We start from the raw sequence: 18,738 nt of genomic DNA, 5'->3' as shown, positions 1-18,738 counted from the left end.
CAATGGCAATAGCCCTCTAAACCTGGGTCGTATAAATTAAACAAGCCTGAATCTCTAGACTACAGGAAGCTAAAGACTTCTATAACTAACGTGTTCAGTGTATTACATTTCTAGGAATCCATAATGCAGGAATAGCATCCCAGATGTATTTGAGGTTTCAAGAAACAAACAATGGTCGCTGATTTTCTTTTTCCTTCCCCCTCAAGAAATCACTATGAGACAAAGAGGAAACAAATATTAGACTTATTATAAAAGTAAGTGTGCTTGGGGTGGGGTAGGGTGTTGAATAACTTTATTTCAACATCTAATAATATGCCAATCACTGAGATAGGCACATTATATATATATTATCTTAATCTTCACAATAACCTTCAGAAGCAGATACAGATACTATACTATGATGCCCATTTTAAAAATGAATAAACTGAAGGTCAAAGAAATTAAATACCCTATAGGTAGTGAAATCATAATTCAAACAATCTGACACAAAACCCTACTCTTTCCCCATATATTACCCTGGCTTCTTGGCAACATCAACAGATTAAGAAGCTAATTTAATCGAAAGCAGTTATAATAAAATTGTTCTAACTCTAATTGGCCTAAAGTTGTAATTTCTAGGTTGAAATAAAAAAGAGAATACAAAGTACCTAAGAACCACCCCTACTCCCTCCCCCTTTTATCCCCAACCCAGCAAAATTAGAACCACAAAATATATCTGCTATAATACAACAATAATTATTAAGATAATTAACTTTGTTAGGTCTTCCAATATTCAGTGAACCTGATTAAAGAAGATAATGCCTAAGTACAGGCGACTTATATTATAATTCCTTAATATGGAATTAGTTGGAATGTTTATAAATTATAAGCCTTAACATATAAATATTTATATAAACATATCTAGTAAAGCTATGATAATTTGAACATAAAAGTTCAGTATCCTTTCTTCTTAGCTACTTCTTGGGTTATTTAAAACTGTTAAGATAGATCCTTTTGTAGTTCATAAGCGTGATGATTGGGTTTTCACGCGCATGCGTGAGATGTGCCTCCCTCAAACCTTGTTACGACATCGGCACATTACCCGTCTGACGTGAAAAAAAAAAAAAAAAAAAAAACTGTTAAGATAACATTTCTTGCTTCTCTAAGAAAATGCCACATCATCATTATAAAAGGAATTTTCTATATATGTTGATTATAAAACACTATTTCTGATACTAAAACTCTACTTTATAGTACTTTTAACTTTTTGGAGTTCTTTCCCATCTATAACCTCATTATCTTGTCAATTCTGTGAGGAAGTATGGGTAAGTAATGTTATTCCTATTTTATACATAAGGAACAAAAGGAAATTAAGACCAACTTGCCTAAGGTTATAAAGCCAGTCCTTAACAAAGCCAATTCTAAAACCTAATTACTGTTGCTGAATTTTTCATGGCCCCCAGCTTTTCCTCTTTAATAATTCTCTAGTTTAAATTTACTAAAAGCAACAATTATACTTAAATGGTCTGTAATGACAATTTTGTGATTTTTTTTTCCAAAAAATCTAGGCATATTAATATATGTGATATCGTATTTGCTTGCAAAAAATTAGCTCCTCAGTAAATAAACTTGCCTAACTATAAAATCAGCTTTCTACATATAAGAAGGAAAAAACCCATATTATTATTATTTTTAAGATAGGGTCTTGCTATCTCCCGGGCTAACAGGCATCACCATCATACATAGCCCACTGCAACCTCAAACTCCTGGGCTCAAGTGATTCTCTTGCCTTAGCCTCTCCAGTAGCTAGGACCACAGGCTGGCGCCACCCACATGCCCCTGACTAATTTCTTCTATTTTTGGTAGAGATGGGTCTAGCTCTTGCTCAGGCTGGTTTTGAACTCCTAACCTCAAGCTATACTCCCGCCTCAGCCTCCCAAAGTGCTAGGATTATAGGCCCCATGTATTATTATTTTAGTTGTTTTTAAAAGACATAATGCAAAACTTGAACAGTGGTTTCTCTGAAGAACTCATATAAAACCAAAGCCCAATACTTTAAAAAAAAAAAGCTTTGAGTGTTTCTCTTAAGCCAGAAACATCTTGTAAGGGGCTTTAAGTCTCCATATTTGCCTCATATGGCTATTCATTTGCCACAAATATCTACTCAATTGTTTCACATTTATCACCTGTGGTCTTAACATACACACATAAACAAAAAATAACTAAAGTGCCTAGAGCCAGCTTTTAAAATCCTTTTAAAGTTCTTCAAGTTTTATTTCTGTGAGTGGAAAACTGGTATTAGGTGGATCACTGGGACAAAAAAGTCACTTCTAAAAAAAAGAAAACCTAATCCCTGGTATATTCTGACATAAGCTAGCATATTGTGAAATCTCTTCTTATCTAAAATGATGATCAATAACAACCTACTGGAAGCCTTTTTAGGAATCCAGAGAATGAACTAAATTAGAGTAACCAACTGTCTGGGTTTGGCCAGAAATAAGAAAGTTCTTGAGACACAGGACTTTCAGTTTTAAAACAGGACAAGTTGGCCACTCTTATTAAGGAGTAAAGAACATGTCTGGATACTTGATAGCACACAGCTAAAGGCTAACATTTTTTTCTAGCCACCTTCCAAAAAAAAAAAAAATCATAAATTCAATTCTATTTTTACCTCATGCAAGCCCCAGTGAGCAAAATAAAAACTAACAAAGAAGGCATACAGCATTTTTAATGAGACTCCACTTTCAGAGTATTAACTGGCTTGGGACTTGTGAAGTGAAATTTTAAAAAATGAGTTTACTTTCCCCATTGACAAACTTCCAGCTTTTACTTTTTATTCTATTTTTACAAGTGACAATTTGAGCAGAAATAAAGCCAAGGTGTCCCACCCTTTGTTATATGTCAACCAACACTAATGGTCTTTTATCAGGAAAAAAAGTAGTTCATCTGAACTTCAGAGTACTGTGTCAGGACCAAGGAAGTAAGTGACATAACTTTTAAAAAGCAAGAGAAAATACGGTCTTCCTGCCAATATCTCAAAGCTAGTCACAATTCAATATAAGTTATTTACACACACCAACCTGTAAATCAGAGGAGTTTGCTTTTCACACTTAATTAAATAACTTCAAGCCTAAATGCTCCAGCTGTATAGCACAGCCCTCTGAAGCCACAGCAATAAGATGACTCACCAACTGGCAGGTGTCTTAGGGTCTATGAATAATGAGTATCTGCCTGGATGAGAACAAATTTATGTGCCCCGACAGACGAACTCATCCTGTTTGGCTAAGAGAGGAGAGAGGCTAAAAAAACTGGTCAGTAATATAGTACTTGTTTTATAATAGAAAAAAAATCGGACTTTTGCTACAAAGAGACTTATAATTCATGCAGACTTTCAAAATGTCCCCTGTACATATTTTATATTCCAATTTCCACTCACCAGAAAAGTACAACACAATAAGATCTAAGAGCATAAAAATCAATTTTATGACCCCCCACATTAAAAATAACTGAAAATGAGAATTGTATTGAGTTCATTGCCTTAAGAAATGTGAAGTCAGAGTCACAAGAAAAGTAAATCCATATTTAAACCCTCCTATTATATTTAATGACTTGATGTCAGTTTCCGCTCAAGTGAAAATTAATAGTATATATTTGAGTTCTGGTTCACTGATGTATATTCCTTACATGAAAACTGACACCATGCCACAGTTAATAAGATATGGGTTTATAAATATGGAATTAAAAGAAACTTACCCTTTCCCTTTGTGCAGCTCTGACTTCCAACCCAGTTTCTATAGAAACAGGAGGACAAGTGCCAGTGCCAGAAGTCTGCCAATTAGAACTCATCTTTGAGTTGCTGAATAATAAAGTCAGATCCCAAAGTCGGCTATAGGTTTTTGTCAGTAGTTCCTAAAAAGAAACCCAGGAGGAAAAAAGATGTTTAACCAATTACTATTAGAAATGCTCCCTCTAAACTTGGCTATTAAAAAGTAAGCCACATATGTTTAAAAAAAAAAAAAAAACATTAGGGCTTCAGACATCACTAAACTTAAGGTGCAGCAAATGGAAGAGAAAATGTCTTTGAAGGTTCAAAATACCTTTAAGCCACTACATTAAAGGAAAATAGGACTCATGTATCATGAAAATAAAGTAGTTCCAATCACCAAACCTTAAAGTTCAGATGAATCCATTCCTAATGTGGAATGAATTTTCAGTAAGATTATAACACTGCAGAGAGTAAACTTCACAAATGAAATTTGTCAGGAGAAATAAATGATGATACGGGTTAAGTCTCCAAAAAAACCAAATCTCTCATTACTCAGGAGAAACCTATAAATCACAAATGAATCCTTGAAAAGTTTTCTATAGATGTTGACATTGCTGTGTTTGATGAAAAATATCTTTAAATCGCATATACCAATTTAAAAATTTTAAAACTGTAGGATGTGAGAATAATCTGGTGCAATTTTTCATTTGGTATCATTTTAGTATTTTTTACCATAAAAACTTACATCTAAAATATTCTGTATCTAATTTGACATAGGGCAATTCAGAGTATTCTCCGAACATTCATACTGAACCATTCCCTTTAATACATATGAATCTTAGCATTTATTATATTATTTTGTTGCTGTGTACTTTAATATGAATTAGATTCTTGATTATTATTGCCATGTGAGGAAAACCGGTTTATTTATGAAGTATTACATTACATTTGAGAAACAAAGGCAATTAGGAATCATTTCCTCAGTCCTGCTCATCATATCCATTCCCCCATATAAAGTTCTAAACCTACCTCTACCAAATTTCCTAAACTCTGGGGCACCTATCAGCAAAGTGTCTCAAATATCCTCACCTGTACCTGTAAAAAAAAAAATAACATGTTCTATCTCACAATGAAGAGAGGTGACCAGGACAGAATTTGAAGGAGAGGGGGAAAAAAATGTAAGTATAACAGAATAATCAAGAACCATCCAACTAGGAGAGGCAAGAATAGTAACCCTTCACCATCTTGGTGATAGACCCCTCTGGTAATTTTCTGGTCACCTGAGGCTCATTACCTAAGAACACTTTTGTTCCTACTTTTATTGTTGAAAATACTAGGTGATATACATATTTTACTGAACCCAAATTACAATTAGAGTTTTTGGTTTTGATTTTTAAACAATCCTTAAAAGGTTGATTCTGTTTGTGTGTGTGTGTATGTGTGTGTGTATGAGAGAGAGAGAGAGAGAGAGAGAGAGAGAGAGAGAGAGAGAGAGAGGGAGAGAGAGAGAGAGAGAATGTATACAATTTGTGTGTGAGAGAGAGAATGTATATAATTTGTCTCTAGAACAGTGGTTCTCAACCCTGACTGCACATCACAATCACCCAGGACACTTAAAAACAAACCTGTGCCTTTGCAGAATTCCACTTGACCTAGATCAGTTTAAATGAATCTCTAAGAGCCCCAGCTATTGGTACTGAAGTTTCTCAGGTGATCCCATTGTGCAGCCAGGGTTAAGACCTCAGCTATAAAATACAGAAAAATTCCAATTAAGGAGTACAGTTTACTCAAGTGTTTCTTTGTAAAAAGAATACACACAACTAGAGTATATTAAGATACTTATCTCAGGAGCTAAGTAAGACTATTAATATTTAATTTCTATATGCTAAAATGTAAATCAATTTTATAGGACATCAATTTTCCCAATATGCCTTAAAGTATGTAATTAAAAAATATGTATACAGCACCTCAAAGTGTTAATTTTGCTTGTGATAATAGTTCTACTGCTGACATTGATGTAATAACTTATGCTTATGAATAAAATTTTTCATTAAGTCTTTTTCCTAGGTAAAAAGAAAATCTGGTCACCTAAGAAAGGTCATATAACAAATTCAGCACTAAAAATTGTATATACACATGTATCTGGCCTACATAGGATAACAGCCATTCCACAAAAAGACCCTCTCAAGATTTAGCATGTGAGTTTGGTTTGATACCACTAGAAAAATCACAAGTTCTGAAATATAAAAAGCATGGTCAGTGCATTACATCAGAAACTACACATGAGTACAGTGGAAACTGTCATGAGTTTACCGAAAGCAGAAAAAAATACAAAGTGGCATGCTGAGAAAATGAGGATGTATTAGAAGAAAGACTGCTTTGAAAGCTCAGGTTGGTCAACAATTATGAGCCCCTAGAAATAAAATCTTTAATATTGTATTTAAATAAAAAAACACTGTTGATCTCTGAGCAAGAACATATTTATAGTCTTGCAGAGAATCTGAAATGCTAATTCCCTTGGCATCTGAAGGAAATTTGTTACTTTTCTCAGTCAGTCAAATCTTGACCAAATCATATCACACCCCACGCTTAACACCTTCAATGGCTTCCCATAGCAATAAGCATTTAAAATATACAATCCGAACCCTTTGTCCAGGGCCACTTGGCCCTAATTTATAGTTTACTACCTCCCTTCTTCCACCAGAATGTAAATTCTATGAGAAAAGAGAAACTTGTCTAGTTTTTTTCACCAATATAGTCCAAGATCTAGAATAATGCCTGGTATATTATACCGAAATGTCTAAAGAATTAATTAGCTACATTTATCAAACACAAATGCTGCATAGATACTGTAATTCAAATTAGGATATCTTTCAATCATTTACAGGGCAAAGATACACTACCTATAATTCCTTTCTGTTTCAATCCTACTAGTTAGTTATGAGGTAGTAGATATAGGTGATGGTCCATTAATGGAAACAACTTTCAAGTACATACACATATCCGCAATCCCAGAATCACTTCCAATTTTAAGATACTTGACAAAAGTCACATCATTTTTAGATAACATCTGAAAACTCAAGGATACCTCACTCAGTTCCTGGCTATGTATCCCTTAGCCAAGTCACAAAACCTTTCTGACATCTCTTTAGCATTTCATAAACTAAAGAGTGGGCCTTCTTCACACACTGTTTTGAGGAAAAGTTGAATACTAAACTAGATTGAGTCCCTTAGAGACATAATTACTATAAAACTGTTATTTAAGTGACAACTTTAAGTAATAACTTCCATGGTATTTGCAGTTCTGTTCTGCCTGCTGTAACATCTTTGAAGTTATTTTCTAAAAAGCTCCTCCTCAGCTTCTGAGACAACACTATTCTTGCTCTCCTACCTAGGCTTTTACCAGCACCATCTTCTCTTCCTGTGCCTCAACTATGACATTAGCACAGGTTTATACCTCAGCATTCTACTCTCTATGGGACAGTGATGCTCAACGCATGGCCCATTGACTGGAATATATCAGAATTACTCCAGAAAGCTTGTAAAAGAACAAAGACTCCTCCGCCATCCTGGTCCTAACAAATTTCAGTGTCTGAAGGTGGAGGGAAGGGCCTGTATGTTTTTCAAATACGGCCGATGTTGACATTCTACAACTTGAAATCCACTGCCTAGCATTTTCTCAAGTTCACAGCTTTAATCCTATCCCTAGCCTTCCAGCAAAAAAGAGTGAGGTATAACAGTACAGTGACCAAGAGAAAGCCCTAACTGAACCCTGGCTCTATCACTTACTAAACTGTCAAATTATGGTCTGTGGTGAGACTTAATGACACAATGTGTATACAATACTTGGCAGAATGCTTGGCCTGAAGTGGGTATTCTATTCAATAAATGGTATCAATATGCCAACTAATCATTCACTCTACTCCCACCCTCCTCAAACTGGCCTGCCCTCCAGAATTCCCTATTTTGGTCAACCCAATCCTTACTAGTTTTCCAGGCTTCAGTATGCATATCTTTTCCATAGATTGATAAGCTGCTATATTCTTTCTCATGCTAATCTGTCTGACATGTTGATCCTAAACTCCCTCCACCATTCCATGTCCTTCTCTAACTAAGAAATTCTTTTGTAAAGCCTTTCTTGACCATCCCAGTAACCTGTTCATGTACTCATTCACATACCCATATAACCTGTAAAAATCCATTAGCAATTAATCAAATATTGGCCTATGGCACTTTCCTATAATTGTCTTAAAATTTTCCCTGATATTTAACTATTTACCTGTTTATACCTGGTTTCCCCAATTGGAGTATAAGTTGCTGAAGGGGATAGTGACTATCTGATACTTTCCTCTATATCCTCTGCATCTTAGTTCCTAACATATAGCCAAATCCCAACTGAAAGCTGAATATTAGTCACTTGGGTGGAAGTATGTTAAGTAGTTTTACCGCAAGGTTAAAATCTCTTCTTGGTTGCTAAGATCAATCTCGTCTGAGGATTGAAGAAATTTTGTTATTCAGTAAGTTCCTCCACCAAGAATTTAAAACTAGATTATAATTCAAGTTATTAAGTGAAATAATCTTTTAAAGAGGGAAGCTCAAAGAGACTAAATTGAAATGGGAGATGAAAGTGATGGTCAGAGAAGCCATAATCAGATAGATTATTGCAAAAAGAAAAGCAGATGCTGTACAAGCCATAAGCACTAAATTTATTGTTTCAGATAAACAGCTTGTAAACAATTATGACTTAAACTATGGAAGTGGCAATTTGTAAAATCTGGGTTATTTTACTGAAGCCAAGATAACCCCTATTTTCGATATTAATATGCACAGCCAAACTTTTCAAAATGAGCCCAAGTCAGTTAGGAGGTGTTCCTGGAACTATTTCTCTTGAATAATGCTAAATTTAGATTATATGAAAGACACTGGGAAACCATACAAATACTTCAAAAGGGTAATTTCCAATTTATAAAATCAGAACTCTAGATCTAACACTCAACCCAGTTAACTTTTCCTTCACGGTACGGCTGGGAATAAATAAAATGATTTCACAAGTAATTTCAAAAAAATGTCATGCTGTGTACCTTCCCACTTTGTATGATACGGTTTTATATACAAATACACAAATGACCTGTTTGCAACACATTTTTCTTGTTCTTACTAGAGAGATGAAGCCTGGGACCTTAGAAAGATACCAAACATGTAGAAATTCGTAGAAAGTGTAAGGTAATCTTCCTAAATATCCACAGTAACTTAAAATATTTGCTTACTAATTGGAAAAACTATTTAATGGGCTTATGGTGTGGACTAGCAAGAAAAAGAAAATACACTGAAATCGACATTTCCAACAGATACAAAATGCTTAAAGAAATGCAGGGGAAAGATCATTTAGAAAAGCCTTAGATGGCAGCCACCTCATCACCAGATCTGTTTTAAACTCTTATAACACATTAAGAACCTGAAAAAATCCACTGTACTTTGCTTTTTCCCTTTTACTATATCAAAGTATGGGGACATAAGTTGTCCAGCTAAATAAACAATACAAGGAGCTCAATCAAACCTGTGGAAAAAGTAGCTAGTACATAACAGATCAGCTATTGTAGTCACCAGATATTTAATGTCTTCAGGAAGAGACAAAAAAGAAAAATTCTACTCACAATTTTTGATCTCACTTCAATAGAGCAAGGAAACCTAAGTTGTATTATATACTGAAAAAGTTGCACTTGTGATAAATTACCAAAGCCTTACACTTGATTAACAGTGGGAAGAAAAGGGTTCAGAAGGCTGGTAAAACTAAGTGGACAATGAAAATGTTAACAGCAAAGAAAAGCCAGACTCAACACTGCCTATTCCCTAAAGCTGCAGTTACCCAATTTTATAATCTCTTTACAGAACCAACCATTTTGGCTAAAATATCTATCATTCCCAATTTGACAGCATACTTTCTTTTGTTGTTATTATACAATTTAATGCTCTTACAGAGTTTAGAAATCAGTGTTGTAAAAAGCAATGTTTTTTACAGCATTAAATCCTTCTGCATCATTAAATCACAACTAACAGCAAAAGACAAAGTTAATAGAAAATGTCAAAATTTTAAGGACATCAAGGCTGTAGTTTCCAAATCCATAACCAAGATTTTAAAACTTTGGCTCCCCATTAAAAGAAATTTTTCAAATGTTAAAATAAATTTAAAAACACAGTATCAGGTAGAACAAAAGCTATGGCCTAGAATTTTGTAAATATAACACTTTGGTGAGGGATGGAAGCTAGTAATGGCAGCAGAGTGCCTAAAAACTTCCATATAGAGAAACAGACCCAAACATTAAAAGCCCTCACCCTATTAATTATAAAGCATTTTGACCTCTAAAAACCCTCTTACCTGTTTACAAGAGTTTATACAGATGTTTGCCACTGGAACACCACCTTGCAGAGTATAACCGTGGCATCCTTTGTTGATAATCACCTGTTGCCTAGCAATCATCATCCCGCATGAAGCCAGACAGCACTAGGGCTCTTCCATCCGAGGTTAAAATTCAAAACAAGCCCAACAAGCCTGCATTTCAAGGTGGTCTTCGTCTGCAACTAGTTAAGTTTAAAACTGGCAAACAACAACAATGGTGTCTGAAGCCAATGGTGCAGCATTGCTGGTTTCCTCTTGAACTCCAGCGTTGTCACTGTGCACCGAAGTCTCCTGCTGCAAACAGGGGAGTTGTTCTCCTGTACTGGGAACACGCTTCCAAAGCTCAGGAGCCCCTGTACAGGATAATGCAGGAACTAAAGGCAAATACTTTTCCTCCTTAAGGATGCCTCCATTTTTTTCCTCACAATCTGTACTACCAACCGAAGTGACTGGGCCTGAGTGTGCGTTCGTACCTATGAAACCGTCACGGTGCATGCACATCCAAGGCATGTGGAACCACAGGTCAAATAAGGCACAGATACCAAGTAACGGTTCTAATTACAAACGCTAGCTCTCAGGAACTCTTCATCCATTCAGAACTAAACCCATCACTGTATAACTCTGGTAAGAAGCCCCTGGAGATGGAGGAGCTCCTCAAATGTGTCAGGAAAGGCTTTATTAACATCATTAACATTTAAAAGGCAAACGGAGCATTTCTCCTTCTTTTGGCAATTTGGTGCAAATGTTAAGTGCAAGATTAAGTAATTTCAAACTTTTCTTCAAATTAAAAATGAAACTAAGGCCAAACGTGATGGGTGAACAAAATAAATCAAAACTTAAATTTCAGCAACTCCGGCTCTTCAAACCAGCAAAGCCCCCGACTCGTGCACTGTGGTGAGGTTTAGGGTGCTTGCCCCGGCTTCTTTCGTGCCAGCAAACAGCACCATTTCCTCATCACGTTGAGGACCGAGAAGCAAATGATCCCCTTCACTGCAAACAAAGGGGGTCACAGTAACACTAGTGATCCTTCAGAATCGACACACCTTGATAGTCAAAATGAAATTGATGGTCTCCCTGCTTCTTGCTCAAGACATACAAGATCTGAGCAGCAGCAAGTACCCCCTCAGCTGCAAACAAAGGGGTCAAAGGTTTGCCGTCAATTCACTTCCAGGCAGAAAAACATTTTCCTCAAAAGAAACAATTTATTTAGAATAAAACAAAAGCAGCTCAACTGTGAGCGCATGTTTGAGTGACAGCTACTTTTAAGCTGTGTGAGCCATAAAAAGGGTTTTTCTTTACTTTTCCAGAAATCTTGTGTACACAGCACAAAGCAAAGAGGTCATTTTTTTCCACTTAAAACACCGGCATTGGCATCACAATAGCAGATACACAACTTTAAGCTGCCATTTTAGTAAAATGCACAAATACTAAACAGATTAGCTTTCTTCCATCAGCAGCCCATGTAAACTCCACATAAGCCACAACTTCTCTTCAAAAAGGTCCATTATAGCTTTGAATTCCGTATCTTCATCCGCTGTTCACCAGTTTTGCTTGCGGGGGGGAAAAAAAGGTTATTCAGTACAAATGTTTACAATATTAAAAATATATATATTTCCCCTATGCCATTTTAGATGAACATAACATTAACAAGACCTTCCTGAATAGTCCACCTCGACTTCAAAAAGCACCAATAATACCCACTGGCACAAACCTTCAAATGAATTTACTATATGAATGGACAAATAACAAGTAGAACAATAGGGTGGGGTTTTTTTAAAGACTGCAATTGAGGATTATAGGACTGAAAATAACCTTTATACTCATTTAACTGAGTAAAACATGTCAAAAAAAATTCAGAAAAAGCAAGTTCACAATCAATTTATAATCTATCAATATATTCTAAATATAACTTAAAAAGTGAAACAATAAAAAGGTGACGTTTAGTCCAACTTTTACCCCATCTATTGTCATTCTGTAATTTATATGGAGTAACACAGACTATTATTGTAGAAAGGGGTCAAGATACAAAGTCGTTTAAAAATCTACCTTCATCTGTGTTACCAAAGACAGTGGCCATTATTTTAAGAAAACACTCATACAAATTGCTAAACAGCCAAAGAACACTTCAGACTCTCACTTTTCAACTCTGTTTAGATCATTCATATAAAACTCTTCATTAAGCTTAACATTTCACTGTGGTTAACTGAAACCATTTTCTCTCTGTAGGGACATCACTATAACCACTATAACAGGGTCAGCTCCACTTTTTATCTCTTCTTGTTCTCATACCTAACTCCTATCTCAAAACCAAACACTGTGGCAGAGACAGAAAAAAAAAATGTCCAGAGATTCTCTCCAGGAATTTTTTTCACATAAAAGGTCATTAAGGCCCTCTTCTCAAGAGGATTTCCTAATTCTGTTACCACAGAGTTTTTGGTGAATGGTTCTTATATGGACCAAAAATTGCAGTTCAAGCTGCACCTGCATAATGAGCAATTTCACTGTCTAAACAAAGTGGACTTAAATTAAAAAAAAAAAAGCATTGTCAGTGAAAACCTGCTCATAATGTAGTTCTTAAATAAACCTAAACAATGTCTGACCCTGAAAGCAACCACCAAACATCTGACTTTCACTTACTATACCTTAAATGATCTAAGTGAGTCAAGAAGGGCCAGAGTATATTTTACCTTCAAAATGTGACAAAAGCTTATACCAGCCAGAAGACATTTTAAGATGTAATTGTTAAAGAAAAACTCTATCCACTCTCAGTTGTCTATCCACTCTCAGTTGAGAGTCAAAGTACACATCTTAAACCAGGAATTTAAATTTTCGTGTGGAAAAACTCTTTATAGGAATCCCAGTTACAATCAACAAAATAATACCAAAAAATTAAGTAGAACTATTTATTGGCTAGGTGCTGATTGCTTACTTTTCCATAAACTTTGAAAAGCTGTGATCTTAAAGTCTTAATTATCTTGTTTTTACCAGTAATACTTAATAAGTCATTAAATGATATACTGAAGAAATTTTCTTTCCAATCATTTTAACTATGTTCCAGAAAAATCAACTACATTAAAATAATTAAAGAGAAACAATAGAAAAAAAATGGTTGTTACAAAGAACACCCAATGTTGGGATTCTGGCTAATGAGAATTAGAACCAGTTTTAGACTTTTGCTTTCATTCAAATTCTGAAGGTTTAAGTAGATACTTTATGGATATTATGAACCCGCACAATAGAATGGGCAACACATATAAGAGATTCATCTGGACGATGGCACTCTGTAGGTAAGCACCAAACTAAACATAATTAGTTTTTTATAATACATACATTTAGAAATGGTAACAAGCCATTGTTTCAAAAACATTGAAGCACAAATTGCCCAGATCTAACAAATGCAGCAATGTCAGATAAGAATTCAAACAAACATGGAGCAAAAACCACAGTACTCTTCAGTAAGCTGTCACACCAACTTAAAAAAAGGAAAAGAAAAAAGGGAAAAACCACACACATTTTGGATTATCATAAAATTAGATGTCATGGACTTTACTCTCCAAAAGAGCAAAATCATTTGTCCAACCATCCTATCAAAAGATATTCAAAAGTTAATGGTTAGTGAGATTATTTAAACTGGAAAAATATATCTAGTGACAAATTGTACTTTGAGCCCATGTATACATAGACTCTAACTTGCATTAGTTTCTAAACAGGTGTCCACTCTATGCCAAGCACTGCTTTTTGAAAGCATCAAGTCTTAATTGCAGGATTTCAGGTATTTTCCCTTACAGGCACATCCATGACTTTTGTGCTCATAGGCTAGTATCTTCCTTCTCTCAAAATAGCTAGTTTTTCCAGTTTAAAAACAAACAAAAACCCCACAAAAACCTCCAAACTTATAAATGCACAGTGAAAACCCAAAGGGATGACACAGCAGTGATGCTTTCGTGCTGACATGCATTAGACACCTGTCAAATGGAATATAAAAATTATATGACATTTCCCTGGGTTATTATTGGTGCTATTTCAAAACTACCAGCTTTGATAACAGAAAGAAAACAGCTGGGTTCTGCCAGGCTTCGAATAAGTCACTTTCACAGAATAGAAACATGACCATGATCCAGAAGGTCCTAAAGTTTCTAATCATAATTAAATATCAAGGGCCTTAGGTGAAGTCCTCAGCGTTTAAATCAAGGGAGATCAAACTGTGTGAGGAGAAACAAAAACAAAAACAAAGAACAAAAGCCCAAGGGAGAAAAATATACTTACTAAAGACCTGACAAACTAGGAGTGGGGGTTGAGGAGTAGGCGAAAAAACAAAAAGCAAGAAATCATCCATCACTATTAAGCTGCAGAAGCCCTGCTGAGAACCAAAAGTCATTATCATCATCAGCTCTGGAAGAAAACACTGAGTGGGTTAAATGATCTTGTATTAATTCCAGGTGTGTGGGAAAACAAAACAATAAAAAAGGACTTTCCTACACTGACATTTCAATTCTCTGTGGCTGGACACCAGTGAAAATACTAAACATGAAATTTCAAAGATAATTCAAAATGTTTTCAATTATGTAACATCACCATTACTGTTTAGATATAAAAATACAAGCAAAATTTTAAAGGAGCATATCAAAGGCATTTTATGATGACTTTAAAAAAATTCTTCAATCCAGATATGGCTGATCAATGCCCACTGAAACAAAAGATGACTTATGAGCCTGCAGACAACTCTTCTATTATTGAAACCAGAAATTTGAATGGATACAAAAACTCATCTTTGATGAACACTTAGCTTTGAAATATGCACAATTAAATGAGAACTGTATCTGCTACACCTCTCTGAAAAAGTCAGTAAAACCACCACCACGCACCAATAACTGACCAAAGAATTCTGATTTTAAAAGCACCTACTCACTTCTTGCATACTAGTGTAAGCATAAGACATATGGTTTGTAACACAGTCCTCAATTTTTACTGAACAGTTACAGCTACAAACCAAAAGTGCATATATGGGATACAGAACTCAAGAACTAATGATAAAAAAAAATGCATGTTGAAGCAAACTCTCTGGGAATAAAGTATATCCTAAGAGAAATACTCAAATACCTGATTAAAATAATTACACTGCTATACAATTTACCAGCATATACTTTTGAGATCCCTGATCAAATTTTAGTCACACAAATTAACATTTCTGGTACAAGAATCATTTACCTACACACCAATTAAGCCATTTTTAGATGGACATCACCATTTTTACACACTGGACTCTTTTCTCCAAATTCTTTCAAAATTTTAGTTTTGTAACTTTGAGGATTTTTTTTTGAAGCTCAGGCTAAAAAAAAAACTGAAGAAAAAGAGGAAAAAAGTTACTGATAAGGGTGGGAACTCCTAATTAAAGCAAATCCATCTGCCTGTGGGGCATCCCTTTCACTTAATAGCTAAACTGTCCTGACTGCTATTTAAAGAGGTTTACAAAAATATAAAAAGAAAAAGCTACAACTAAACAACTAATTTAAAAGAAAATTTCATCTGATGCTGTATCCCATTACATATCACAAAACAGGAACCATGTCAAAGTAGTAAATACAAGTTACACATGGACTTTAGGACGCACCACGGACAATGATCATGACCAGGTAATCTTCTTCAGATTTGGCCAGTGCCTTGGCAGGGGAATCCAGGAACTGCTGGGAGAACTCACAGGGTGGGAAGGCATGAAGGACACCGGTGTTTTCCTTGTCTTTGTTGCCCCCCACAGGTAGGCTGATCACCCCGGCTGCCTGCTTTTGCTTTAAATAGGACACAAGGTTCCTAAGCGGCCTCTGGGTAGAGGTGGCAGTGTCTGATGTAGCCGAGGAAGAGGATCGGCTGTCAGAACTTCCAGGCACAGCTAGAAGAATGGCATAACCATTGGGCCCTGCCACTTTGATGCGTCGAGTTACTTCATCCAACTTGGGCTGGTCCAGACGAAGACGCTGAGTGATCTTGAGCTGGGCCACTTTGCCTCCAGTTGAGCCCTCTACAAGAAGACTACTAGCCACTTGGAGGTCACCCTGCAACAGATGCATATTAGAAGGAAAGTTGCTGTTTTTCAGTAGAAGCATCCCTTGCCAGGCTAAACAGAGTTTGGGAGACGCTGTTGCTGCTGGGGCTGTTCCCCCATCCTGCTTCTGGGAAGGGGACTTTAGCTTAGATGAAGCAGTGCTGGTGCTAGGTGCACTCCCATCAGATCGGTCTTCTTTTTTCAGAGGGCTTTTTCCCTCGGTGGGAGCAGTTGTCCTGTGCTTCCTATCCCGTTCAGCTGATGCAGAGTTTTTACGGTCTCGCTTGTCACCCTGGCTCTTCTCCAAACTACCTCGCCGGTCTCTGATTGGAGAGGGCCTTTCCAAGAGAAGAAGACGCGAAGATCGATCGTTGTCGCTGTTGTAACGATCCCTGCTACTGCTCAATTCTGGACTGCGGTCAGGAGAAGGAGCACAGTGACGTTTTCGTGGGCGGTCGCTTTCAGGGGACCTATCCAGATGTCGTCCTCCACTCTCCTCAGGCAGCCTTCGCTTCCTAGGCTGGTCTCTGCTGCTGGGAAGATCTCGATCACCTCTGTCCCGGTCCAAGGACCAGCCATCCCGCCTGCGATCCAGGCTATCCAGTGGCTCATAAGCAGGCACAGCAGTAGCTGCAGTCCGAGTGCTGCGTTCTCGGACTGGGGGTGGGGGCGGCACCCAATCAGAGTCAGGATAAAGGTCCCTATCACGATCTCTGTATAGTAAAGGTGGTGTCCTATCCCGCGCACCCCTCAAAGGGTCTGGTGCCCGATGTCCAAAAGCATCTGTCACCAGTTCATAATGAGTCAAAGGCAGAGGCTGCAGATATTGCTGCTGGTAACGATGTTCTGTATCTGCAAAATCTACTCTAAGGCGTCGATCTGGACCACCAAGTGGGAAGCCCCTCATATGGGTCCAGGCAGCATGAGCTGCATCCAGGCTTTCATACTGGATATATGCCCAGCTATCACCTTTTCGGTAATCGATGGTGCGTATCGTGCCAAATCGGTCAAATTCTCGTGCAAGGGCAGCAAGAGGCACCCAAGGTCCTAGACCACCTACCCAGAGGCGGGTGGTGGGTGTAGCTTTACCATAGCCAATTTTGATAGGATTCCGAATTATAATTTTGCCAGACATGGCTAGTTTGGCCCGGTGAGACATATCTAGGTTCTCAAATTTGAGAAAGCCATAAGTACTGGTCTGGCCGCGAGTAGGCCTCTTGATGTCTACTTCTGTGATGACTCCAAAGCGATCAAAAGCCCTTCTTAGATCACTCTCTGTCACAGTGATGTCTAGGTTGCCCAAGAAAAGCGTCCTGTTAGCTCGCTGATCATCTTCGGGTGAAATCTCATCCACTTCTCTAAAAGGAGCAGCACCTGCCCCAGCTCCCACCCTTGGCTCAAGACTGTATGCTGGGCACACTCTCTCATAGAACGGATAATCTCGTTCTCTCTCTAGCTCTCGGGGCAATGGTGGCGGAGGAGGAGGGGGCAGGCGGCCAAGAGCCAACTGCTGCAACCGGTAGTCTCTGTATCCCAAGGCAGCGCCACCAGGGGAAAGTGATCTCTGGCCTCCACCACCCCCAGGAGGGTGACGATGACCACCTACTGAGGCACCGACCACGCTGGCTGACGGAGGATAAGAATCTTTGTCTAAAGGCGAGCGGCTGCGACGCCGGCTCACATACACAGCTTCTATCTTCAGAGGCCGGTCATAGAGCACCAGGCGGCCTCTGGCATGCTTGGCCGCCCGCGCGTCCTCTGGCCGCCGGAAGTTCACAAAAGCTACCCGCTCATCCCCGCTGCCAGAACCCGAAAGATGGCTTATTTTGACACTCACATCACCGAAGCGTTTGAACTCGTGAAACAGTCCGTCCTCCACCGCCTCGTCACTTAGCTGGGAACCCAACTCGCTTATCTTCAGGGTCTTGTATTCCCCGCCATCCCCGCCACCAGGAGCTGAGGAGGCGGCCCCAGAGGAACGTGACTCCCCGCCTCCACCCCGGGAGCTGCTGCGCGACTCGCCCCCGCCCGAGGAATTTTTGGTGCTTGGGGAGCTGTAACTATGCAAGCGGCTACTGGAGCTGCCCCCACCAGTGTCATACTCGCGGCTGCCACCTCGGCTGCTGGACTTGTCCAGATGAAGACTCCGCCGCGACCCGCCGCCGCTGTCGGTCTTTCCGCTGCTGCTCCCATTGCTGCCACCAGAGCCCCCTAACTTCTTGCTCCGCTCCCCGCGGGAAATCGAGTCCTCACCACCACGGGAACGTTTGGCCTTCACTGGCGAGCGCTCTTTTCCCTTCATTGTTGCGGGTCGTCGGAGGTCGTCTCCGCGGAGCTGATTAACCCGCCGCCCCGCGCTCGTTTCACACAGCGGAACCGCACGCCGCCATCTTGGACTCCGCCGCGGCAAAGGATCCCGCCCCGCACTCCTCATTGGTCTATTAGCTCTCTCTTCTACAGTCTTATTGGGAAAACCATTTGTCTGTCTTTACAGCTCCCCGCGCTCCGGGAAGGCGCCCGCCCAACCACTGTTATTGGGTTCCCAACGCCCTGGTC

General features: G+C 38.4%; 1 protein-coding gene and 1 non-coding gene across 2 annotated transcripts; one reads left to right on the top strand and one right to left on the bottom strand.

Moving 5' to 3' along the window:
* The first annotated feature begins 987 nt into the window (after nt 1–987).
* LOC142869887 (small nucleolar RNA U13) lies at nt 988–1,091 on the top strand. Its single transcript, XR_012918435.1, has one exon. It is a non-coding gene; the product is annotated as a small nucleolar RNA U13 (small nucleolar RNA).
* Nucleotides 1,092–1,111: 20 nt separating this feature from the next.
* On the bottom strand, nt 1,112–18,646 carry RBM15 (RNA binding motif protein 15). The gene is made up of 3 exons (XM_012751603.2): nt 15,754–18,646; nt 10,122–11,692; nt 1,112–3,888 (listed from the first exon to the last, which is right to left on the bottom strand). Exons 1-2 carry the CDS (start codon nt 18,614–18,616, stop codon nt 11,670–11,672), a joined length of 2,886 nt encoding a protein of 961 aa, XP_012607057.1. The 5' UTR covers nt 18,617–18,646; the 3' UTR covers nt 1,112–3,888; nt 10,122–11,669.
* Nucleotides 18,647–18,738: the final 92 nt, after the last annotated feature.

This window comes from Microcebus murinus, chromosome 2, assembly GCF_040939455.1.
Source record: "Microcebus murinus isolate Inina chromosome 2, M.murinus_Inina_mat1.0, whole genome shotgun sequence".
Classification (NCBI taxonomy): Eukaryota; Metazoa; Chordata; class Mammalia; order Primates; family Cheirogaleidae; genus Microcebus; species Microcebus murinus.
This window is presented reverse-complemented; position numbering and strand designations above follow the sequence as displayed.